The sequence below is a fragment of the Budorcas taxicolor genome, chromosome 1 (genome assembly GCF_023091745.1).
Source record: "Budorcas taxicolor isolate Tak-1 chromosome 1, Takin1.1, whole genome shotgun sequence".
NCBI lineage: Eukaryota > Metazoa > Chordata > Mammalia > Artiodactyla > Bovidae > Budorcas > Budorcas taxicolor.
Window position 1 is genome coordinate 2,145,058 of NC_068910.1, and position 23,718 is coordinate 2,168,775.

A 23,718-nucleotide genomic window follows, 5' to 3' on the forward strand; every position below is an offset into this window, starting at 1 on the left:
GCTATGCTGACTTGTATTGAGTGCTGCGTGCCAGGCAGGCCCTGCGCTGAGCATGTGTGCATATGGGTGTGTTAGTCACTCAACTGTGTCCAACGCTTTGCCCACCACCCTCCTCTGTCCATGGGATTCTCTGGACACTCTCTCTAGAGGAGATTCTCCATTCTCCTCTGTCCTGGGTCTCCCACATTGCAGGCACCTTCTTTACCGTCTGAGCCACCAGGGGCATATGGTATCATCACATGCTTTCTAGGTGTTCCTGCGGACCAGACTCTGGAGACACACCAGGTCTGTTCCCATCCTCGAGGCTGGACCAGCCAGGGTGGGGCAGTGGGGCTAATGACGGTCACAGAGATCCCTCAGAGGGGAGGGGGGCCTGGGTGTGCAGCCAGAGAAGAAAGCCCGTAGAGCAGCCCCGCTCCCCAAATTCACACAACGGGAGGCGGCAACACCAGCCCTGGGTCGGCTCCGGGCAGGACGCATGGGGCTCCGGCAATAATCACACTCATGTTAAGAAACTAAATCGAGCTTTATTAAATAAACCAAGTAGAAATGTGCCTATTTACATCCAAGTTGTCAGTTTGAGCTCAAGTAATATGCCAAGGCACAATTCTTCCTGTCTCTAGCTTTAAAAAAATAAATTGCATGGTCCAGCCCCAAAGGACTGAGGCAGGTTCAGGCATACGGCTCAGGGTCAAAGCTGGAGGCCCCATGGCAGGGTCCACTCGCACCAGGCTCTGGGGCTTTCTGGGGTGGTGCGGCTCCCCGGCCATGGGAGGGCTGCGTCCTGGAGGTCTCAGCTGCCACATGGATGAGGGCTGGGCGGGAGGCCGTTTTCCGAGCTGCCTCCTCCCTGGCCCGTCTGGGGAGCTGCCTTGAGGGAGCCCGTCCTGCAGGGCGCCGGAGGCTCAGATCGGCGAGGTGCTTCGTACGATCTGAAGGAGGGGCGGAGAACGCGGGCCTGTGCGTGGGCAGAGGTCTGAGCTCACGGGCGGCGCCTGGCTCCAGGTCAAGGACGCCTCCCTGATTCGACTCTGAAGCCCCTGTGCTGATAGTGAAGCCGGGACAGGCAGGACGGGCTGTCCCCTGGGGCAGAGGCCAAGTTCACTGCCGGGAAAACAAAGAACCACAGAGGAGACTCTGCTCACAGCTGCCCTCAGTGGGGGCAGGAGGCAAGGCTCCCGGCTCCGGGAGTTTCAGCAGCCCCTGAGGCTGAGCTGGGCACCCTGGCCCAGCCCCGAGGCCCCTCGTGTAGCCCTGGGGTGGCCCAGGCCACTCGCGTCCATTCACTCCAATCATTTCCCAGCAGGAGCCGGACGGGGGAAATGCTGGGTTTCCAGAGAGAAAAGAACTCACACAAATAAAAAACATCACTGACAAAGTCCTTTCCCTGAGAACGCTGCTGTCACAGCATCTACAGAGCCCTGGTCCAAAGACGGCCGCCGGCTCTAGGTCCTGAGAACGGTGTGATTCTAGAGACCCCGAAATGACAAAAGCTGCGTGTACTTCAAGAAACCCCAGACAACAGGTCGAGGAGGGAGCCAAAGTCTTCGCCTCTGCAAGACTCTGAGTAAAACAAAACAACAATAAAAGCAAAAAAAAAACCCAAACAACAAACTTAAATTCCTACATGTTAAGATTGAGCTCTTGGGGACAGCCTAGACTCCAGTTACAGGCAGGGGGCGGCGGTGATGGTGGCAACGGCGGCTGGGCCGGGGCTCGCTCCAGGCTGGACCCGGCAGGCCTGTCCCCGGGGGCGGTGGGGGCCCAGGGTCTCGGCCCGCTGCCTAGTGGGACGGGTACGGTGGGCTCCACAGCCCCGAGGCGGGGCTGGTTCGGCGGGCAGGAGGGAGTGCGTTGAAAGGTGTTGGCCATGAGGCAGCAAAATCTAGGCGGGAAGAGAGACGTGGTCAGCCCAAAGGAGACCTCGACGCCCGCGGACCCCGCAGGCCCAGGCCAGACGATGGTCAGGAAGCGACCCAGGCTCCCGGGCCGGTAGGCGGGGTCCATAGGGGCCTGCTGAGCTGCACAGCCAGAGGCCTGGGCCACAGCCTGACATCCCAGAGCGCACAGCCTGCCGGGCAGAGACTCAGGATCCCAGGACCACGTCCCATCCAGGGCGCACTTGGGGAAAGGGGCCTGTCCATCTGGGCAGTGAAAGTCGTAAGAACAGACTCCAACGTGCGTAGGTGGAAGGGTCTGGAGTGCTCAGGGGGCAAGGTGAAGCCCCCGGCACGGCTCCCGCAAAACAGGGAGGCGTGTGCTGGGGGATGCGGGTTGCCAGGCGGGCGCCCACTACAGGACAGCTGACCAACAGGCCAGCAGACCGTCAACAACAGGACAGCTCTGTGAGCAGGGTCGACACAGGGGGGCGAGCTGCTGAGCAGTCCACGCCCTCCCCTGGGCGTCACAGGCCTGAGAGCCAGCCCGGAAGAGGGCTGTGATTCTGGGCCCATGACACATGGACGGTCTCGTTACCCAGCAACGTGCATCTATACAGAAAGCTGTGTCCTCTTCCAAGAAACGCACAGGCCCCTCGCACCCAGGCCAGGCCCCCGTGTAGGTCAGTAGACACCCCCTCAAGGACTCTTTGTGTAGAGGAGGGAACCCTTGGAAGGCAATCGGGAGACACGGGGCCGCCTGTACAGGGGCGCAGGTTGCACTGCGCAGCCCCAGGGGACGCCACTCACGGGTCCCCAGGGCCTCAGACCGCAGAGACGGCTGGATTACGAAGAGGAGCAAGCCACGGGATTCTTCTCTGAGCAGCATCTCCTCGGGACCACCCAAACCCTCTCCCTGAGTCAGCCCATCCGCCCCCCGCTGAGAGCCCTAGGAAGCAGCAGCAGTGGGTGGGAACCAGCTGCGGGGCACACCGGCAGACCCGGCGTCCCTGGCCCCAGCCCCTCCACCTTGCCTGGTCTGCCCCGGGGAAAGCTCTCCTTGCCCAGGACCAACGTCCACCAGCTCCCCTTCCCCCACCAGCGCCCGGACCTGCCCTCTGGGGTTCACAGCCCAGCTGCAACTCACGCCCGGGGCTGGGCCTTGTGAGACCCGGGGTCCCCCCATCCCCGGACTGCTCTGCGGGGCGTCTACTCACAGTGAGGGCTGTGCTGAGGGCTGGCTCTCGGCGAGAGAGCTGGCATGGCAGGGGGCTCCCGAGGCGCGCAGACCGCGTGGTAGGCTGAGAGGCACGAGCGGCTATTAGTTTGGGGGCGGGGACGGCGGGGCAGATGGAGCGGGGGATGGGGACGCAGTGCGCCCAGCTCACCTATGATCATGGCTGCTGTCCCGGCCAGCAGGGCGAAGAGCGTGAAGAACATGGCCTGGTAGGAGTCCAGGACGCGCTGGAAGAGCCCGGCACCGTCTGCAACCCGGGACACAGTCACCAACGCGCCCGCAGAGCCCCAAGGGCTGTGCCCGCGCTCGGGGGAAAGGGCCGGGCTCGAGCCCAGTCAGCCCAGGACCGCCCCGTCCATCTCCTGAGCCCACCCCCTGGGCCCGGGGCCCAACCCCGTCCATCTCCTGAACCCACCCCCTGGGCCCAGGGCCCGCCCCGTCCATCTCCTGAGCCCAGCCCCTGGGCCCAGGGCCTGTCCCGTCCATCTCCTGAGCCCAGCCCCTGGGCCCGGGCCCCCTCCCGTCCATCTCCTGAGCCCAGCCCCTGGGCCCAGGGCCTGTCCCGTCCATCTCCTGAGCCCAGCCCCTGGGCCCAGGGCCCGCCCCGTCCATCTCCTGAGCCCAGCCCCTGGGCCCGTTGCCCACCCCGTCCATCTCCTGAGCCCACCCCCTGGGCCCGGGGCCCAACCCCGTCCATCTCCTGAACCCACCCCCTGGGCCCAGGGCCCGCCCCGTCCATCTCCTGAGCCCACCCCCTGGGCCCGGGGCCCAACCCCGTCCATCTCCTGAACCCACCCCCTGGGCCCAGGGCCCGCCCCGTCCATCTCCTGAGCCCAGCCCCTGGGCCCAGGGCCCATCCCCGTCCTTCTCCTGAGCCCAGCCCCTGGGCCGGGCCCCCTCCCGTCCATCTCCTGAGCCCAGCCCCTGGGCCCAGGGCCTGTCCCGTCCATCTCCTGAGCCCAGCCCCTGGGCCCAGGGCCCGCCCCGTCCATCTCCTGAGCCCAGCCCCTGGGCCCGTTGCCCACCCCGTCCATCTCCTGAGCCCACCCCCTGGGCCCGGGGCCCAACCCCGTCCATCTCCTGAACCCACCCCCTGGGCCCAGGGCCCGCCCCGTCCATCTCCTGAGCCCAGCCCCTGGGCCCGGGGCCCAACCCCGTCCATCTCCTGAACCTACCCCCTGGGCCCAGGGCCTGCCCCTTCCATCTCTGGCTGCTTGAGCCCACCCCCCTGGGCCCAGGGCCTGCCCCGTCCATCTCCTGAGCCCAGCCCCTGGGCCCGGGGCCCAACCCCGTCCATCTCCTGAGCCCACACCCTGGGCCCAGGGCCCACCCCGTCCATCTCCTGAACCTACCCCCTGGGCCCAGGGCCTGCCCCTTCCATCTCTGGCTGCTTGAGCCCACCCCCCTGGGCCCAGGGCCCATCCCCGTCCTTCTCCTGAGCCCAGCCCCTGGGCCCGGGGCCCAACCCCGTCCATCTCCTGAACCTACCCCCTGGGCCCAGGGCCTGCCCCTTCCATCTCTGGCTGCTTGAGCCCACCCCCCTGGGCCCAGGGCCTGCCCCGTCCATCTCCTGAGCCCACCCCCTGGGCCCGGGGCCCAACCCCGTCCATCTCCTGAGCCCAGCCCCTGGGCCCAGGGCCCACCCCGTCCATCTCCTGAGCCCAGCCCCTGGGCCCGTTGCCCACCCCGTCCATCTCCTGAGCCCACCCCCTGGGCCCGGGGCCCAACCCCGTCCATCTCCTGAACCCACCCCCTGGGCCCAGGGCCCGCCCCGTCCATCTCCTGAGCCCACCCCCTGGGCCCGGGGCCCAACCCCGTCCATCTCCTGAACCCACCCCCTGGGCCCAGGGCCCGCCCCGTCCATCTCCTGAGCCCAGCCCCTGGGCCCAGGGCCCATCCCCGTCCTTCTCCTGAGCCCAGCCCCTGGGCCGGGCCCCCTCCCGTCCATCTCCTGAGCCCAGCCCCTGGGCCCAGGGCCTGTCCCGTCCATCTCCTGAGCCCAGCCCCTGGGCCCAGGGCCCGCCCCGTCCATCTCCTGAGCCCAGCCCCTGGGCCCGTTGCCCACCCCGTCCATCTCCTGAGCCCACCCCCTGGGCCCGGGGCCCAACCCCGTCCATCTCCTGAACCCACCCCCTGGGCCCAGGGCCCGCCCCGTCCATCTCCTGAGCCCAGCCCCTGGGCCCGGGGCCCAACCCCGTCCATCTCCTGAACCTACCCCCTGGGCCCAGGGCCTGCCCCTTCCATCTCTGGCTGCTTGAGCCCACCCCCCTGGGCCCAGGGCCTGCCCCGTCCATCTCCTGAGCCCAGCCCCTGGGCCCGGGGCCCAACCCCGTCCATCTCCTGAGCCCACCCCCTGGGCCCAGGGCCCACCCCGTCCATCTCCTGAACCTACCCCCTGGGCCCAGGGCCTGCCCCTTCCATCTCTGGCTGCTTGAGCCCACCCCCCTGGGCCCAGGGCCTGCCCCCTCCATCTCCTGAGCCCAGCCCCTGGGCCCGGGGCCCAACCCCGTCCATCTCCTGAGCCCACCCCCTGGGCCCAGGGCCCACCCCGTCCATCTCCTGAACCTACCCCCTGGGCCCAGGGCCTGCCCCTTCCATCTCTGGCTGCTTGAGCCCACCCCCCTGGGCCCAGGGCCCATCCCCGTCCTTCTCCTGAGCCCAGCCCCTGGGCCCGGGGCCCAACCCCGTCCATCTCCTGAACCTACCCCCTGGGCCCAGGGCCTGCCCCTTCCATCTCTGGCTGCTTGAGCCCACCCCCCTGGGCCCAGGGCCTGCCCCGTCCATCTCCTGAGCCCACCCCCTGGGCCCGGGGCCCAACCCCGTCCATCTCCTGAGCCCAGCCCCTGGGCCCAGGGCCCGCCCCGTCCATCTCCTGAGCCCAGCCCCTGGGCCCGTTGCCCACCCCGTCCATCTCCTGAGCCCACCCCCTGGGCCCGGGGCCCAACCCCGTCCATCTCCTGAACCCACCCCCTGGGCCCAGGGCCCGCCCCGTCCATCTCCTGAGCCCAGCCCCTGGGCCCAGGGCCCGCCCCGTCCATCTCCTGAGCCCAGCCCCTGGGCCCAGGGCCCGCCCCGTCCATCTCCTGAGCCCAGCCCCTGGGCCCGGGGCCCAACCCCGTCCATCTCCTGAACCTACCCCCTGGGCCCAGGGCCTGCCCCTTCCATCTCTGGCTGCTTGAGCCCACCCCCCTGGGCCCAGGGCCTGCCCCGTCCATCTCCTGAGCCCAGCCCCTGGGCCCGGGGCCCAACCCCGTCCATCTCCTGAGCCCACCCCCTGGGCCCAGGGCCCACCCCGTCCATCTCCTGAACCTACCCCCTGGGCCCAGGGCCTGCCCCTTCCATCTCTGGCTGCTTGAGCCCACCCCCCTGGGCCCAGGGCCTGCCCCGTCCATCTCCTGAGCCCAGCCCCTGGGCCCGGGGCCCAACCCCGTCCATCTCCTGAGCCCACACCCTGGGCCCAGGGCCCACCCCGTCCATCTCCTGAACCTACCCCCTGGGCCCAGGGCCTGCCCCTTCCATCTCTGGCTGCTTGAGCCCACCCCCCTGGGCCCAGGGCCCATCCCCGTCCTTCTCCTGAGCCCAGCCCCTGGGCCCGGGGCCCAACCCCGTCCATCTCCTGAACCTACCCCCTGGGCCCAGGGCCTGCCCCTTCCATCTCTGGCTGCTTGAGCCCACCCCCCTGGGCCCAGGGCCTGCCCCGTCCATCTCCTGAGCCCACCCCCTGGGCCCGGGGCCCAACCCCGTCCATCTCCTGAGCCCAGCCCCTGGGCCCAGGGCCCGCCCCGTCCATCTCCTGAGCCCAGCCCCTGGGCCCGTTGCCCACCCCGTCCATCTCCTGAGCCCACCCCCTGGGCCCGGGGCCCAACCCCGTCCATCTCCTGAACCCACCCCCTGGGCCCAGGGCCCGCCCCGTCCATCTCCTGAGCCCAGCCCCTGGGCCCGGGGCCCAACCCCGTCCATCTCCTGAACCTACCCCCTGGGCCCAGGGCCTGCCCCTTCCATCTCTGGCTGCTTGAGCCCACCCCCCTGGGCCCAGGGCCTGCCCCGTCCATCTCCTGAGCCCAGCCCCTGGGCCCAGGGCCTGTCCCGTCCATCTCCTGAGCCCAGCCCCTGGGCCCAGGGCCCGCCCCGTCCATCTCCTGAGCCCAGCCCCTGGGCCCGTTGCCCACCCCGTCCATCTCCTGAGCCCACCCCCTGGGCCCGGGGCCCAACCCCGTCCATCTCCTGAACCCACCCCCTGGGCCCAGGGCCCGCCCCGTCCATCTCCTGAGCCCAGCCCCTGGGCCCGGGGCCCAACCCCGTCCATCTCCTGAACCTACCCCCTGGGCCCAGGGCCTGCCCCTTCCATCTCTGGCTGCTTGAGCCCACCCCCCTGGGCCCAGGGCCTGCCCCGTCCATCTCCTGAGCCCAGCCCCTGGGCCCGGGGCCCAACCCCGTCCATCTCCTGAGCCCACCCCCTGGGCCCAGGGCCCACCCCGTCCATCTCCTGAACCTACCCCCTGGGCCCAGGGCCTGCCCCTTCCATCTCTGGCTGCTTGAGCCCACCCCCCTGGGCCCAGGGCCCATCCCCGTCCTTCTCCTGAGCCCAGCCCCTGGGCCCGGGGCCCAACCCCGTCCATCTCCTGAACCTACCCCCTGGGCCCAGGGCCTGCCCCTTCCATCTCTGGCTGCTTGAGCCCACCCCCCTGGGCCCAGGGCCTGCCCCGTCCATCTCCTGAGCCCACCCCCTGGGCCCGGGGCCCGTCCCCGTCCTTCTCCTGAGCCCAGCCCCTGGGCCCGGGGCCCGGCCTCCGGGAGCAGGGAGGAGGCTCAGCTGCTGCTCCTTCATGGGCGTGCTGCCCCGAAAGCGAAGGCCGTGCTCGAGGGGCGCAGCTCAGTCACATGTGACAAGCCCTCCGGCGGCCCTGAGCGCAGATGGGGTTGAGGGGAGCGAAGCCCGCCTGCCCGTGGCTCGGCCACTCGCTCGGGGCGGGGCGGGGGGGGGGGGGTGGGCAGGTGCATTTCTGCTCCTCCCGCCCCCAGACTCCCGGTCGGCTCCTGCTGGACCACACTGACTGCCCTCCCCCCGGGGGCCCCGTCCCGTGACTCACGAGCGCCCAGGCCTCGGCGGTCCATCACGAAGGCCACGGTGACTGGGATGGTGACAACCTGGTCAGTGTTGGGGCTGGAGAAGGTCAGGGAGGTGGACAGAGGCCCCTGGCTGCCGGCCGTGGGGTCCGAGATGCTGACTGTGTAGGTGACGAAGCTCGGCAGCCCCAGAGACTTCTCCTTCACGAAGGCCAGCACGGCTGGGGACCCTGACTTCACCTGGGAGAGACGTCAGGGCTGAGGATGTGAATGCCGGCTCAGTCGTGTCCGACTCTCCGCGACCCCGTGGACTGCGGCCCGCCAGGCTCCTCTGTCCATGGGATTCTCCAGGCGAGAACACTGGAGTGGGCTGCCCTGCCCTCCTGCAGGGGGTCTTCCCGACCCAGGGATCGAACCTGCGTCTCTTGCATCTCCTGCACTGGCACCTGGGGAGCCCCAGGGCTGAGGGGCGCACCCCCACTTCTTCCTGACACTCACACTGCCCTGCTGGCTGGGCACATCCAGCTGACAGGCGCGCAACCCACAGTCAGAGGAGCACGCTGTCAGGCTGGATGTTTTTCAAAAGGACAAATCAGTGCCACAGCTCCTTTTAAATAGTGCTGCGTTCTGCGAGCCGCCCCCAAGCTCGCTTCCCAAGGGGGCAGCCGGGGCTCTGCCACTGGGCTGTCAGATGCCAGCAGCCCAGCCCAGGGCCCAGCAGACGCTCCCCCGTCAGCAGCCAATTCATCTCTGCCTCACTCTGCACCCGAGGGTGCCGCAGCGAGACCGGAGAAGGCCGAGGAGACGCCGGCGGGCCCTGCACACGGCGCCCCGAGCCCCTCCCGTGCTGCCGGGCCCCGGAGCCCCCGTCCTACACCACCCTTCAGCACACGGGGCGGCCCAGGCCCAGAGCTGGGGACCTGCTGTGGCAGGTGTGCAGGACCTGCGATAGGTGAGGGCTCAGAGCCGCTCGCCCTGCTCTCGGTCACCACCGTCCTGCGCTGCACTCACTCACAGACACGTGACGTGCTTGCTGAGCACGTGCTGCAGAGGAGAGGAGCAGCCACGCCCCTCACACACGCACACGGGCCGACAGACAGTGCTGGGAAGACCCTGATGCCCGGAAAGACAGAGGCAGGAGGAGAGAGGGTAACAGAGGAGGAGGTGGTTGGATGGCATCACCAACTCAATGGACATGACTCTGAGCAAGCTCTGGGAGACACTGAAGGACAGGGAAGCCTGGCGTGCTGCGGTCCCCGGGGTCACAGAGTCGGATACGACTCAATGACTGAACAGACAGCGATTCTGCTCTGGGGAAAAGGATGGTCAGGAGAGTCCAGCTCTGTGCTCACTTCCAGGAGAGGCGGCCCAGGACCTCATGGCTGCAGCTGGTCCTGCCCACCTCCCCCTCCCGGGGGCCTTGGCTCCCACCTGTTCAGCACTCACCTCCAGGTGCTCCAGAACCTCCATGGCACCAAAGACCTTCACCTCGGAGCTGGTGTAGTGGTTGCTCAGGAGGATTTCGGCCTGGTCGGCGTAAAGCCCCGGGCTGAAGGGCACCTCGGCCCCGACCTGCTCCGTGGGGGAGGGGCTGCCCGGGAGGCTCGCTGTGACCAGCAGCGCCGTCCGCTTCAGGCTCAGGTGCTTCAGCTGCCGGTCCGTCAGCGGGAGCATCGTCACGGAGCACAGGTACCGGCCTGCGGGGACAGGGGCACCGTTCCGCCCGGGCCCCTCCCCACCCAGGCCCTGCCACCGCCCCGTCCCCCTGGAGGCACCCAGGTGAGGCATGCCCTCCTCCAGGGGCCTCCTGGCAAGGCCCTCTTCATTGTCCCCGCCCGCCATGGGCCCCCTTTCTGGGCCCAGAGCTCCCGAGTGTCCTGGAATCCTCCGTTCACGGACTCCCCTTGGGCAGGAATGCCAGGTCCATCTCTGAATCTTGGGGCCCCACCAGGCTAGCTCAGAGTGGGGGTGAGGAATGGGTGAACTGACATCACGGCCCAGCACTGGCCCCACACCCAGCGGGGCTGACCCCTCCATAGCCGGCGCCCCGGGTGCTGCAGGAGGTCCCACAGCTGCCTGGCTGGGATTTGGGGTCCACGCCTGACCCACAGCAGGTGCCTGGGCTGAGTGGCCACTGCCGAGGGTGCCTTGGGAGGCTCGGTGAGCAGGGACCAGGGCGCCTGGGATGGGTCCCCCCCCGTGCTCCTGCCAGCCAGGCGCCTCGAGGCCGGTCCCTTCCTTTCCTCCTCCCCCACCGCCACCAGCTGGGAGCCCCCAGCAAGTCGGCTTCCTGGCTGACTCTGTGTCCTTCAATTGGGGGTAACATCGAGCCCGTGTGGGGCCGTGCGGGCGAAAGCACAGGGCCTGGGACAGCTGAGGGCCTACTCCGTGCTGAGCCCGAGCTTGGTCCCCCGGATCCTAGGAGTGGACAGAGGAGGGCCTCGCCTCAGCCTGCAGCCAAATTCGTCCGGTGACATCGGGCCGCGCATCCTCAGAAACAGCTGAGCGACGCGCTGCACGCCCGTCCACGGAGACTCACGGCAACACTGACTCGAGCTGGGCGCCGTGCAGGCTCGCCACGGGGACTGTCCTGAGCAGCTGTGGCTCCCGTGGCGGAGGCCCCCCTCTCCGAGCCACCCCGTGGGGCCAGCCGCCAGCTCCCTGGCTCTGGCCAGCAGGCCTGCGGAGCAGCTCCGCTCCAGGGACGCCCAGGACTCTAAGAGCGAGTGAGGGCCCTGCCTCCGTGGAGCCCCCAGCCAGAGCCTCATCATGTGGGTGGCGCAGGGCACCACCCTTCCTTCCCAGGTCTTGAGGGCAGCAGCCTCCAAGCTGAGTGAGAAGACCAGGAGAGGGCTTGGACCAGGCTTCTCAGCTCGGAAGTGCGTCCTCTCCCCGGGTGGAGGCAGCCGCTGGGAGAGGCCGGCGCCTGGCATAGAAGTGCGAACCCTCCCGGAGGTCGCAGTGACCCGGACGCCAGGATGACCACATCTGTCCCCAGGTCAGGCTCCTGACAGACACGGGCCGCACGGACAGACTGCCATTGCGAGCCAGACACACCACAGGCACACCCGGCGTGGAGGTCACGTTCCCCTCCAGACCCGCAGGCTCACCCAGGGTGGCGTCAAACTCGGGCTCCACGGTGAAGACCTCTCGTGCCGGGAAGTCAAAGACATCCTGCTTGAACTGCAGCTGGCAGCTGAGGAGGGCTTCTGGGCGCAGGGCCGCGATGCCTTCCGCCTGACCGGGGGAGCACTCGCCTGCAGACGGGGGAGCAGTGAGGGGCGCCACACCCAGGCCCCCAGCCCCCGGCCCCCGCCTCAGCCCTTGCCTGCGGAGCCCAGCACAGGACGCCGGAGCAGACCACGCGGGGGCCGGCTGCTCTGAGAACCAGACCTGCGCCACAGCCCTCTTGGTGACCAAAGCTGATGAAGGCTGAGGGAAGGGGCCATGTCAGCGTTTGCTCAGAGCCTGCGTCCAGAGAGCATCCAGAGGCTGGGCAGCTGGGTCTGCCTGTCAGCACGTGTGTGTGTGTGTGCTCACCCGTAGCTGACTCTCTGCGACCCCGTGGACTGTAGCCTGCCAGGCTCCTCTGTCCACAGGGATTCTCCAGGCAGGAACACTGGAGAGGGCTGCCGTGCCCTCCTCCAGGGGATCTTTCAGACCCAGGAATCGAACACTCGACTCCTGCGTCTCCTGCATTGACAGGCGGGTTCTTTAGCACTGAACCACCAAGGGAAATGGGCACCTCATCCCTGGACACCGGTTCCCCACTGGCACCGAGCACTGTTCCTGTCCACGTGCCCTGGAGTGGGGAGAGGCCGCCACAATGCAGCAAAGCTGCCGCAGATTGATAGCACTGGCATTTAATTCTACTGGTTAAGTGGTGTAACAACCTGTATGGATGCACTTGGGTTTCCCTGGTACTCAGCTGGTAAGGAATCCGCCTGCAATGCAGGAGACCCAGGTTCGATCCCTGGGTCAGGAAGATCCGCTGGAGAAGGGATTCTTGTATTCTTATATTCTTGCCTGGAGAATCCCATGGGCAGAGGAGCCTGGCGGGCTACAGTCCATGGGGTCGCAAAGAGTCGGACACGACGGAGCAACTAAGCAGGCACAGCACGGGGACGCACTTCTCTCCGGCAGCTGCTGCCCAGGACTGCCGTGGGCAGGGGAGGAGGCTGACTATTCCACGCGGGACTTGAATTACGAAAATCAGAATGAACAGCGAGGCCTGCTAGGCCAGCTTTTCAGGGCTGTGTGGGGGCATGGTGAAGCTTTCTCTAGTTGGGTGCCTGGGGCTGACATTGCATCGCCAAGCCCAGAAACGGGCAGTTTCTCAGCACTGGGCCTTCAGAAACATCCCTCACTGGTTCTGCCTTAGAGAACTCGAATTTCTAAAGAGCTGGAAGGGGCGTTAAATGGGCCAGCCAGGGTTAAATGCCCTCTCAGGAGATGGGGAGGTGAGTCTGAGCAGGAAGGACATAGAATCCGATCTGAAGGGCCCGCTCCCCAGCCCAGCAGGGCCCCCCAGGCCTCCTAGCCCCTTGCTCCCTACCTCTCAGGTTGGAGCTCCGGTCTCCCACGGTGACCATCACTTTGGAGGCCGAGACCTCCTGGAAGCTGCCCTGGACGGGGCGGGCGTACCGGGCCACGATCCTCTGAGGCAGGCTGACCACGATCTGGGGAGGAAGCCGGGGCAGGTCGCTGAGCGCCCGGGATCAGGTACTGCCCTTTCCGCGGTACAGGGGGCAAGGCTGAGGCTCCCTGGCCACGTGATTTGCTTGCATGGGGCAGAGCTGGGCTAGACCCCACGCCGGCTGGACGCCCCCACGGAACCAGCTGCCTCTCCCAGCACGGGGCAGGGCCGACGTCAGGCCTGAAACCACGTGGTAGCCAGGGGTGGACTGAGGACTCTGGCTCCCCGACAGCTACGGCCTCCTCTGAACGTCAGCTCGGTTAATCAATCTTTCAGTGAAGAGAGACGGGTCTATTTTACTTCAGTGCCATTTACTCAAGATGAACCAGCCTGACCAAAATGCAGGCCCACACGGGCATTTTGAGGGGTGGTCTCTCCCCCTTCACCGCTCCCATGCAATGCCTCCTCCCCCGCCCTGGGGAGAGGCCCCAGGCCCAGCTCCACTCGCTTTTGCTCCAGGAGGCCCTGTGTGTTCCCGCCGCCTCTAGGGCTGCAGATCCCCACCCCCTCCCACGCCCCTCACCCTTTGCCGTCTCCAGCGTTCAACCCTGGAGCTCCTGACACAGCTGCCCAGCTGCGTGGTCCCCAGCCCCGCCGGCAGGAGCCACAGCCACCTCAAACCCCCGTTACCTGCCCCCAGCTCCGCCTTCCTCCCTGCTCCCCTCTTCGCTCCCCTCTCGTCGCCCAGGCCAGACCCTGACACTCACTCCCAAGGCTTCCTCCTCCCAAATGGTCACCGAGCTCCGATGACCCTCCCTCCTGAGTATCTCCAAACCCTTAGTCTGCCCCACCCAGGGGCCCCAGGCCTTACTGCCCCCTCCCTCGGGCTCCTGGACTCAGCCAGGTACCAGGCAATCTTTCCAAACGTACCTCTGGTCGACATCACTCTTTGCCTTAAACAATTTCTCTGCTGAATCCCTACTGCATCTGGCCAAAGTTACAACGTCCTTACCCTGGACAGCAGCGGCTCATGCCCATGAAGTACCGTCCTAAGGGCTTCACACCCGTCAACGACTCACTTATTTCACACAACGTCAGCCCAGAGAGGTTCACACAGAGAGGTTAAAGGACAACCCGAGGTCACACAGCCTGTCCGTGACCAGCTGGGATTTGAACCCACACAGCCTGGCCCCAGAGCCCACACACCTAACCACGCTAGGAGCTACCTGGAATTGAACGCATGTTCTGATGGACAGGGAGGCCTGGTGTGCTGCAGTCCGTGGGGTCGCAGAGAGTCGGACACGATTGAGCGACTGAACTGAACCGAACTGTGATCCGATCGCAACGCCAGCCTCCACTGCCCCAGAGCTGGCTCTCAAAGCCTGCACACGTCTGCTGGGTGGTGCCCTGCTCTGCCAGCCCCGCCCCTGCCCCCACCGCCCAAGCCTGTCCGGCTGTCCCCCGGGGTTGCTCGGGGTGGGGGCACCGCTGTCAGTCACACGGCGCCTCTGTCTGCACTAGCTCGCCCCAGCAGCAGCGCTGAGCACGCCCGCTATTAGGTGACACTGCTGGGCTCCACAGAGCACACGCTGCTCGGAGAATGAGACAGACGCGCGCAACGCAGCCCGACTCCGCTCATTGATTGATTCTCGGCTGGAGATAGACAGGAGAGAGAGCGGTCTTGTTCGCCTCCACAAAGACTCAAAAGGTGACTCGCTGGGGGAGGCTGGCTTTGCCGGTGACGCCAAATTGCTGCACGGGGCCGCCCACGGCTGCCACGCCCCGGGGGACGCCCACGCGGACAGTCCTGCCCACGGGGCTCCGTCGAGGTGGCATGGGCGCAGGAATGCCCCCAAGAGGCCAGCTCTGCCCTCCCACCGCCGTGGATGGGGGGGTCCGGCGGCCTGCGAGGAGGGGCCTGCCCCCCACCAGGCTCGTGACCCCCAGCCAACTGCCCTGCAAGGCGCCGGAGCTTCTTACATGAAGAGAAGCAGTCAGCAGGGAAGACGAGCTTTCCACCCCCGGGAGTCAAACACGTGTGCCCGAGGCCCACCTCCTTGTAGGTCCTCAGGTGCCCGGCGACCTCATAGTAGACAGTCACGGAGCCTGCCTGCCGGGCCACGGCCGCGCCCGTCTTGGGGTCGACGTGGAGGACGCTGCTGGCTGACGAGCTCCAGGTCCCGGGGACTCCTGGGAGGGGAAGCTGCGCGTGACCGTCTTTCCCACGCCTCACACTCCAGTCGTTCCCATCTCGCCTGGCTCACCGGGCAGTGTCCCCGCTGCCCCAAGCCTGCCCCCACCCTCCCCTGGCTCCTGGCCACGCCACCTGCTCCCTGAGCAGCCGAGGCCCCTGCCCAGTGCCTTCCCGCCAGGAACCTCACGGTCATTGACCATTCTGGGTGACCCGGGCGCTGGTCCTCCGGGGCTGGCCCCCTGCGTGCCATCCCCCAGCATCGCCCCTGCTCAGCCACCCTGCCATGCAATCCTTTTTACACAAAGAAGGTGGCAGACTCTGAGCTGTCACTAGACGGCGGTCCTTAGTGAAAAGCCAACCTCGTTATACAGTAAACATGATGAGAACATTCAACAACCACTTTCTATTTGTGGCAAATAATATCTGCTTTTCTTTAAAGGCAGTGTGTAACTTCGTTTTAAAATGAGTTTGTTGGTATCGTTGTGACTCAGACGGTAAAGCGTCTGTCTACAATGCGGGAGACCTGGGTTCAGTCCCTGGGTTGGGAAGATCCCCTGGAGAAGGAAATGGCAATCCACTCCAGTACTATTGCCTGGAAAATCCCATGGACAGAGGAGCCTGGTAGGCTACAGTCCATGGGGTTGCAAAGAGTCGGACACAACTGAGCGGCTTCACTTTCATCGACTCTTTTGCAACCCCCTGGCCCACAGCCCGCCAGGCTCCTCTGTCTGTGGGAGTCTCTAGGCAAGAACACTGGAGTGGGTGGCCATGCCCCTCCAGGGGATCTTCCCGACTCAAGGGCGGAACCCACGTCTCCTGCACTGCAGGCGGATTCTTTACCATCTGAGCCACCAGGCCCCTGTAAAGGGCCAGACGGTAAGTATTCGGGGTTGGACACGCCTGACTGTCTCTGACGCTGCCACTCAGCACGCAGACGAAAACGGCCGCTGACACGGGGAGCTGGGGGTGCGGTCGAGCACCAGTTACAGCCCAGTGCAGAGAGAGGCCGTGGGCTGGCTCCGGTCGGGACAGCAGCTTTCCGATGCCCACTCCAGAACCTCACCAACCTCCACATGCACACCAGCCTCGGGAGGCAAAGCAGCCCTTCCCACCTCCCAACCCAAGACACGCGTCCCTCGGCTGAAACCCCTCGTACCTTCCGGGCTGACAAGTACCGTGGCCAGACAGAGGACATCCCCCACCACCACCGCCCCGGATAGGTCGGGGGAGATGGCCTGCAGGACGGGCAGTGGGACGAAGTCGGAGAGGCCGCCGTGCGCCGAGTCCCACGCCCTGAGCAGCGTCAGGCCCACGCTGACCGTGCGGATCACACAGGTGTTGTTGGCGACACCCTTCCCAATCTGCACGAACTCGTCCCTGCAGCACGGGAGACGTGGCTCTCAGTCTTGGGAGTGGCCCCAGCTCCCAAGGAGGGGCTGGCACAGGGCCCCGGCTGGGCCTCACGCCTGCCCACTGCGCCCTGATGCTGCCCAGCTCAGGTTCATGAAGCAGCTGTTCTAGGTGAGGGGCCTCAGGCCATACCAACCAGACTCCCCCACCATCCATGGCCCAGACAGGACGGCCAGCTTCAGCACCCCCACGTCCCACGGGGAGGCCGAGGCCCAGAGCAGGTGATGAGGCTGTGTTCCCAGCCCGCCCGAGCAGGGAACCAGGACACTCTGGGGACACGAGAGGCCCTCAACCGAGTAACCGGGACAAGGGCATCACCCCCGTCCACCTGCTTTCTTATCTGCCGAGTGGGGCTGACCATGTACCCACATCACAGGCTTGACGTGAGCTGCACACCCGGTCAGCAGCTGGAAAGAGCTAAGGTCAGGCCAGGCGTGCAGGCACACGCAGGCACTGGGGCTGGAAAGAGCTAAGGTCAGGCCAGGCGTGCGGGCATATGTGGGCACTCGGGCTGGAAAGAGCTAAGGTCAGGACAGGCATGCGGGCACACGTGGGCACACGTGGGCACTCGGGCTGGAAAGAGCTAAGGTCAGGCCAGGTGTGTGGGCACACATGGGCACACGTGGGCACTCGGGCTGGAAAGAGCTAAGGTCAGGCCAGGTGTGCGGGCACACGCAGGCACTCGGGCTGGAAAGAGCTAAGGTCAGGCCAGGTGTGCGGGCACACGCAGGCACTCGGGCTGGAAAGAGCTAAGGTCAGGCCAGGCATGCGGGCACACGTGGGCACACGTGGGCACTCGGGCTGGAAAGAGCTAAGGTCAGGCCAGGTGTGCGGGCACACATGAGCACACGTGGGCACTCGGGCTGGAAAGAGCTAAGGTCAGGCCAGGTGTGCGGGCACACGCAGGCACTCGGGCTGGAAAGAGCTAAGGTCAGGCCAGGTGTGCGGGCACACGCAGGCACTCGGGCTGGAAAGAGCTAAGGTCAGGCCAGGCATGCGGGCACACGTGGGCACACGCAGGCACTCGGGCTGGAAAGAGCTAAGGTCAGGCCAGGCGTGTGGGCATACGTGGGCACTCGGGCTGGAAAGAGCTAAGGTCAGGCCAGGCGTGCGGGCATACGTGGGCACTCGGGCTGGAAAGAGCTAAGGTCAGGCCAGGCATGCAGGCACACGCAGGCACTCGGGCTGGAAAGAGCTAAGGTCAGGCCAGGTGTGCGGGCACACGCAGGCACTCGGGCTGGAAAGAGCTAAGGTCCGGCCAGGCATGCGGGCACACGTGGGCACACATGGGCACTCGGGCTGGAAAGAGCTAAGGTCAGGCCAGGCGTGTGGGCATACGTGGGCACTCGGGCTGGAAAGAGCTAAGGTCCGGCCAGGCATGCGGGCACACGTGGGCACACGTGGGCACTCGGGCTGGATAGAGCTAAGGTCAGGCCAGGTGTGCGGGCACACATGGGCACACGTGGGCACTCGGGCTGGAAACAGCTAAGGTCAGGCCAGGCGTGCAGGCACACATGGGCACATGCGGGCACTCGGGCTGGAAAGAGCTAAGGTCAGGCCAGACGTGCGGGCACACGCGGGCACTTGGGGACCCCTGTGGGCTGGAAAGAGCTAAGGTCAGCGCCAGGCATGTGGGCACACGCAGGCACTCAGGGACCCCTGTGGGCTGGGAGGGACAGGGCTGGGAGGGACGGCTGGGCTGAGCAAGCGGAGGGTCAGGGCCCCCACTCCACGGCCTCCCTCCCCATGCCCCCGCCTCCCGAGCCCTGACCGCTCTCTTGGAGATGGATGCGTCGGCCACAGAAGGGCCCATGTGACTTCCGCAGGGGAGTTGGGGCACTGAACAAGGGGCAGCCTGTGCCCCAGGCCTGCAGACGCCCTGCTGTGTGCATGGAGCACCCCACAGGCCTGAGGCCCTCATGACCACAGCCTCAACTGGTGGCCCCGGGGACGAGGCCACTTTCCCACACGACAGGTGTAGACACAGAAGCCTGGAGGGGTGACCTGTCCATCCAGGCTCACAGGCCCCAGAGAGGGCAGAGCCAGGCTTGACTCAGGCCCAACTCCAGACCCCGCTCTCCCAGTGCCCGGGCCCAGGTGTGCTCAGCGTGGGGCACACCTCTGCTCCAGGGCCCGCGGGAAGCCCTGGCTGCAGGGGTCACCAGCCCCCGGTCAGGACCTGCTGTGCCCGGAGAGGACGCTGTGCCCGGAGAGGACGCGCTGGAGCCCTGCTGCCTCCTTCCGGGCCTGAGGCTCCTCTCAGCTCCTCCTGGCTTGGCCTACATCCCCTGGGACGGCGGTCCTCAGCCTTGACAATCACCCGAAGGCCTTGTTACACCCAAGGGCCCTGAGGGCGTGCATTGAGGGTCCCCGGGCAGCGGCGGCGCTGCCGTGCGGGGGCCGCACTTTGAGAACTGCTGTTCCAGGGGACTCACAGGCGGGCAGGTCTAGCCTGGGGCCACAGCTCTCCGTCCTGGAGACCACTGCCCTCTCCCTCACACTCAGCCTGAGGCTGCAGTTCTATTCCCGAAGTGTCAGCCTGTGCAGCGCAAATGGGGCCTGGTGTTCAAGCCCTGCTCTTGGGCTGCGTGGCCTGAGACGCGCGGCCTGACCTCTCCGGGCCGCGACACGTGGGCAGCAGCGAGGAGTCAGCGAGACGGCGCGTGGCGGGCCTGCACACAGCAGAGGCCAGCGGCCGTCGACTCCGTCCTCGCCGACCTCTGGGCGCTGGAAGGCGCACGCCTTCTCTGCTCGGCTTTGGCAGAGGGAGCAGCGAGCGCGGCGCGTCCACCGGCTGCAGGGCCGGGGCTGTCTGCGTCTCCCCTGCAGCCCAGCTCCCACAGAGCCTCAGTACAGATCTCCAGCCACAAGCCCTGACCTCCGGGCTCCACTTCCTGGGCATTAGGGGACGTCCCTGCTGAATGACTGTGTCTCATAATAAAGACTCGCGGCAACGGCCCCTCACGCCCGCAGCCTGGCCGCGCCTGGTGCTCCTCCCGGGGTCCTGAGAGTGGGGCGAACACCCTGCTCTTGGGAACCATGAGTGACGAACTCATCCTTCAGCAGCGCTGGCTTCTCCCCATGGTCATCGGTCACTGTGTGAGTCAGATCTGGATGTGATGGAGACGTGACTTCACGTGGGGAACGCGGGGGGCCCACCGCCTACCTGTTAGTTGCAAAGTTGAGGATGGAGTTGTGAGCGTGGAAGACGTCTCCAGAGTTGTCGTGGAAGTGGACGGTGAAGGTCACGGTCACGCCCAGGGGCAGGGCCGCCAGGGCCTCCTTGTTCCGAGTGTGCAGGGCGGGGCTCATGGAGATCCTCAGGTAGGAAACAGGGGACACCTGGGGACAGCAAGCAGCTGCAGCGGCAACAGCGCCAGGGACGCCCCCGAGAGCCCCCCGGGGACGGGCGCTGCTCCCACTCCTCCCCCGCGCAGGACGCCTGCGGGCGAGACCGACGTGGGGTCTGGGAGAGACTGGCCCAGCCCAGATGCTGGCCCTCCTCCTCCCTGTGGTGGCTGGCCTCATTCCGAGGAAATCTAACCCGCAAGAGTCAGAGTCCATGACTGTGAAAAATTAGATCATTATTCATGTTGCAAAAACATCCCCTGGGCTTTGAATGCTGGGCTACGTCGGAGGACCTGGCTCTCCAGGCATACAGAGTAGAAACAGTGTCCGCGCGGACGGTGGTGGTATCTGGGGTTCACTGCATGCTGCTGAGGTGCCTAGAGGTGCTCCAGGGAAAAGGGGGATGGGAACGGAAGGGGGGATGGGAAAGGTAGGGACGACAGCTTTTGGGAGCCTGGGAACCCAAAGTCCTTAGAGAGCCAACTTGGTTCTCTGTCTCCAGTAAAATCCATCGTAGCCAAAACGCCAGCCCCTCAAAGACCCCGCTTCCAGGGATGGGCACACAGCTGGCACTCAGTACCATCTGGTGACCCGGGACGAGTCCTCAGTCACTTTCGGTTACTCGGAAACTAGGGTTGAGGGTTCCCTGCTAGACGCCCATCTTGAAACAAAAAGATACTAGTAAGGAAAGAGGCCCAGGACCCAAGCAGAGTCTAAATATTAATATTCAAGAGGTCATGTATTTGCTCTGTCAGCAAGGATTATGTCGTGGTTGTGATGAGATGTGCAAAGAAAATTCTGTTCAGGATAAACCCTGGGACCCAATCCAGGGGACTCCCAAGGAGAACATCCAGTCTTCAGGAGCACAGAGAGGCATGCTGGGCATGGTGGCGGGGGTGGGGGGACCAGAGGGCACCAACCCAGGGCAGGCCAACGTGGGGTGGGGCCCAGAGCCTGACTCCCAGCCCCCAGGCGGCCTCGGCGACTTGACTGCCTCACCTGCGAGACAGGCCCTCTCACCCTCCCGGTGCTGTCTGTGACCGAGTGCTTTCTGGGCCAGGACACAGCACACGCTGAGTTCATCACGCTTAGGTGTCTGCTGATCCAGGCACTGCTGGCCGGACAGGACACCAGGGTGCCAGTCCTGCAAACCTCATATGGCTCTGGGCCCCAGTTACTCATCTGTGAACGGAGTTTGTTGCCATCAGTCATGTCCAGGGATCTTTGCTCTGATGCCCAGGAGGTGCTGCGGCTTTTCACCTATTGTTGCAGTTCAGTCGCTCAGGCGTGTCTGACTCTCTGCAGCCCCACGGACGGCAGCATGTTAGGCTTCCGTGTCCTTCACCATCTCCCAGAGTTTGCTCAAACTCATGTCCATTGAGTCGGTGATGCCATCCAACCATCTCATCCTCTAGCATCCCCTTCTCCTCCCGCCCTCAATCTCTCCCAGCATCAGGGGCTTTTCCAATGAGTCAGCTCTTTGCATCATGTGGCCAAAGTATTGGAGCTTCAGCTTCAGCATCAGTCCTTCCAATGAATATTCAGGACTGATCTCCTTTAGGATGGACTGGTTGGATCTCCTTGCTGTCCAAGGGACTCTCAAGAGTCTTCTCAAACCACAGCTCAGAAGCATCAGTTCTTCGGCGCTCAGCCTTCTTTATAGTCTCACCTAGGACCTTAATAGTTTCTTACAATTTCTTGGCTAGAAGGTGAGCATCTTTACTTGCACACCTGCACGCGGAAAACAGTACTACTGCTATTACTCCAAAAAGGAGGCAGACGAGATCCTACCTTGACAGCAACAATGATGGTCTGGTTGGCCCCGAAAGCTTCTTGGGCGGTCACTTCGACCATGGACGTGCCAATCACGGACCCCGACGCCAGGAAGCCCTTCTCGTCAACATGCACGACAGGAACCTTCTCTGGCTCGTCCAGGACGCGGTAGCTCACAGAGGCAGCACCATCCCTTGGGAAAAGGAAACACACGCATGCTCACAGACAACTGCAGCGAGACGGCCACAGAGAGGGGCCTGGGGTTCAGGAGTTCTGCTCCTTGCAGGGGAAACAGCAGCACAATCCTGACCTCATGATGCACCAGGCCGCCATGCACAGCCTGCTGCAGCTCACTGGCCACCAATGGGAAACCTCATTTGGAAAAGCAAGGGTTCCCAGTAGAGCAGCACCTTCCACAGCCGGAAGCATGTGGGAGCTGAGGGTCTCATGAGCCACACGGATGCCTGCAGTCAAAAGACCCTTCCATTTTAAGGCTTCCCTGGTGGCTCAGTAGATAAGAATCTCCCTGCCAGTGCAGGGGACACAGGTTCTATGCTGGTCCGGGAAGATTCCACGTGTTGCGGACCAACTAAGCTCACGCAGCGCGACTACTGAGCTTGCGCTCTGCAGGCTGTGAGCCGCAACTAGCGAAGCCTAGAGCCTGCGCTCTGCAGTGAGGGATGCCACCAACATGAGAAGCCCGCGGGCTCTGAGCCGGACGGAGCCCAGAGGCCGTCCCAACGGCCCACCAGCAACTGTGCGTCTTCAGACACACAAGTACCCTCTCCCGGCCTTGGTTTGCTCAGCTGTGAAACGGGAGCGACGGCCTGGCCCTGTCCTACTTCCGCCAATAACCGGATAAAAACGGGCCGTTTCTATAATAAGAATGTGGTTCGGAAAACTACCGATAACGTGCACCAGAGAAGACAAATGGCACAGCCTCTTCTGCTCTTTTACATATTCATGATGTTACAAAGACAGGAAGGAAAGAAAGGCTCCCAGGCCCGCCCCCCAGTCACCCTCCGTGCCGCAGCCCCACAAGTCCTCTGCAGATGACTCCTTAAGCAAATGTCACCGCTTCTGCCTCAAATTCCTGCCCCCTCCATCAACGCCCTTCTCTTAACCTGCAGGACTCCTATGCATCCTGCGAGACCCGACCCCTGCATGTCCACGGGGGCCGTGCCTCCCCAGAATCCTGGCACGGAGGCCCTCCTTTGGGCTGTGGCTGTGGCTTTGTTCCATTACAAGCCTTCTCACACGACCCTCCCCTCTCCCCCACCAGCCTCCTCCAAGGCACCTCTACCGTCCATCTGGGATCCAGAGTCCAGCTCGGAGCCGGGCACTGACAGTTTTGGCTGTGTGCCCACCGTGTGTGTGTGTGTGTGTGTTTCTCCAAAGTCCTTGCAATTCCCAACTTTGCAACTGCAGTTCACATACAAGGCGTTGCTACCCAAAGCACCGCCTCAGAACACAGTCAGGAGTCTGGTGTGCCCGCAGGCTTCAGAACTCCCTTCTCAGCCTTCACAGGCGTCTCCACCACCCAGGAGGGGCTGAGATCTGCACTGTTCACGTGCCCCTCCCCCCAGCTGATGTCCCAATTCCCAGGCTACACTGAGTGGCAAGTCTTACAGACACGGGGCATCTCAGAGACTGCACCCCTCCAAGCTGGCACTTTCCCGCCTTTGAAGACGTGGATTTGTGCAGAAAGCATGAGGCATTCTGGGCTGCGGGGAGGAGGAGGAGGGCCCAAGGGAGATGCCGCAGACAAGCAGGGGCCGTCCCTGTGGCTGGGAGGAGGAGGAGGACGGCAGGGCGTGCAGCTGGCCCTCGGCACTCACAGCTCCTGCTGACGTTGACAAATGAGCCGTCGGATGTGAGCGCAGCCTCGCGACCCACATGGAGCCGCGCCGAGTCACGTACCTGTTTGTCTGGAGCTTGATGAATGAGCTCGGCGACATGAGCACGTGCTCCGCTTCTACTTCAGGGCTCAGCAGCCGCAGCTTTTCAAACACCTTGGGGAGAGGGCGAGTTCTGGTCTCCTGTGATCCCCGAACCACGTGCAGGGGCGGCGTGCCTCCCATGGGCCAAGAGACCCAGGTGCCACCCCACTAGGAGCTGGGGTGTGGCAGCGAGCGCTGAGCGTGTGCTGGGCAGGAGCAGCAGGTGCACCGGGGAG

General features: G+C 65.2%; 1 protein-coding gene across 1 annotated transcript in view; it reads right to left on the minus strand.

Moving 5' to 3' along the window:
- Positions 1-557: 557 nt before the first annotated feature.
- The window catches only part of NUP210 (nucleoporin 210), a 96,178-nt gene continuing 73,017 nt past the window's right edge, over positions 558-23,718 (minus strand). Inside the window, exons 29-40 of the mRNA XM_052635703.1 lie at positions 23,463-23,554; positions 21,561-21,735; positions 19,588-19,763; positions 16,168-16,388; positions 14,871-15,007; positions 12,737-12,860; positions 11,292-11,438; positions 9,628-9,878; positions 8,205-8,421; positions 3,266-3,361; positions 3,095-3,178; positions 558-1,885 (exon numbers count right to left, since the gene is read on the minus strand). Coding sequence (XP_052491663.1) covers positions 1,785-1,885; positions 3,095-3,178; positions 3,266-3,361; positions 8,205-8,421; positions 9,628-9,878; positions 11,292-11,438; positions 12,737-12,860; positions 14,871-15,007; positions 16,168-16,388; positions 19,588-19,763; positions 21,561-21,735; positions 23,463-23,554 — 1,821 coding nt within the window. The 3' untranslated portion in view covers positions 558-1,784. The remainder of the gene's footprint in view (positions 1,886-3,094; positions 3,179-3,265; positions 3,362-8,204; positions 8,422-9,627; positions 9,879-11,291; positions 11,439-12,736; positions 12,861-14,870; positions 15,008-16,167; positions 16,389-19,587; positions 19,764-21,560; positions 21,736-23,462; positions 23,555-23,718) is intronic.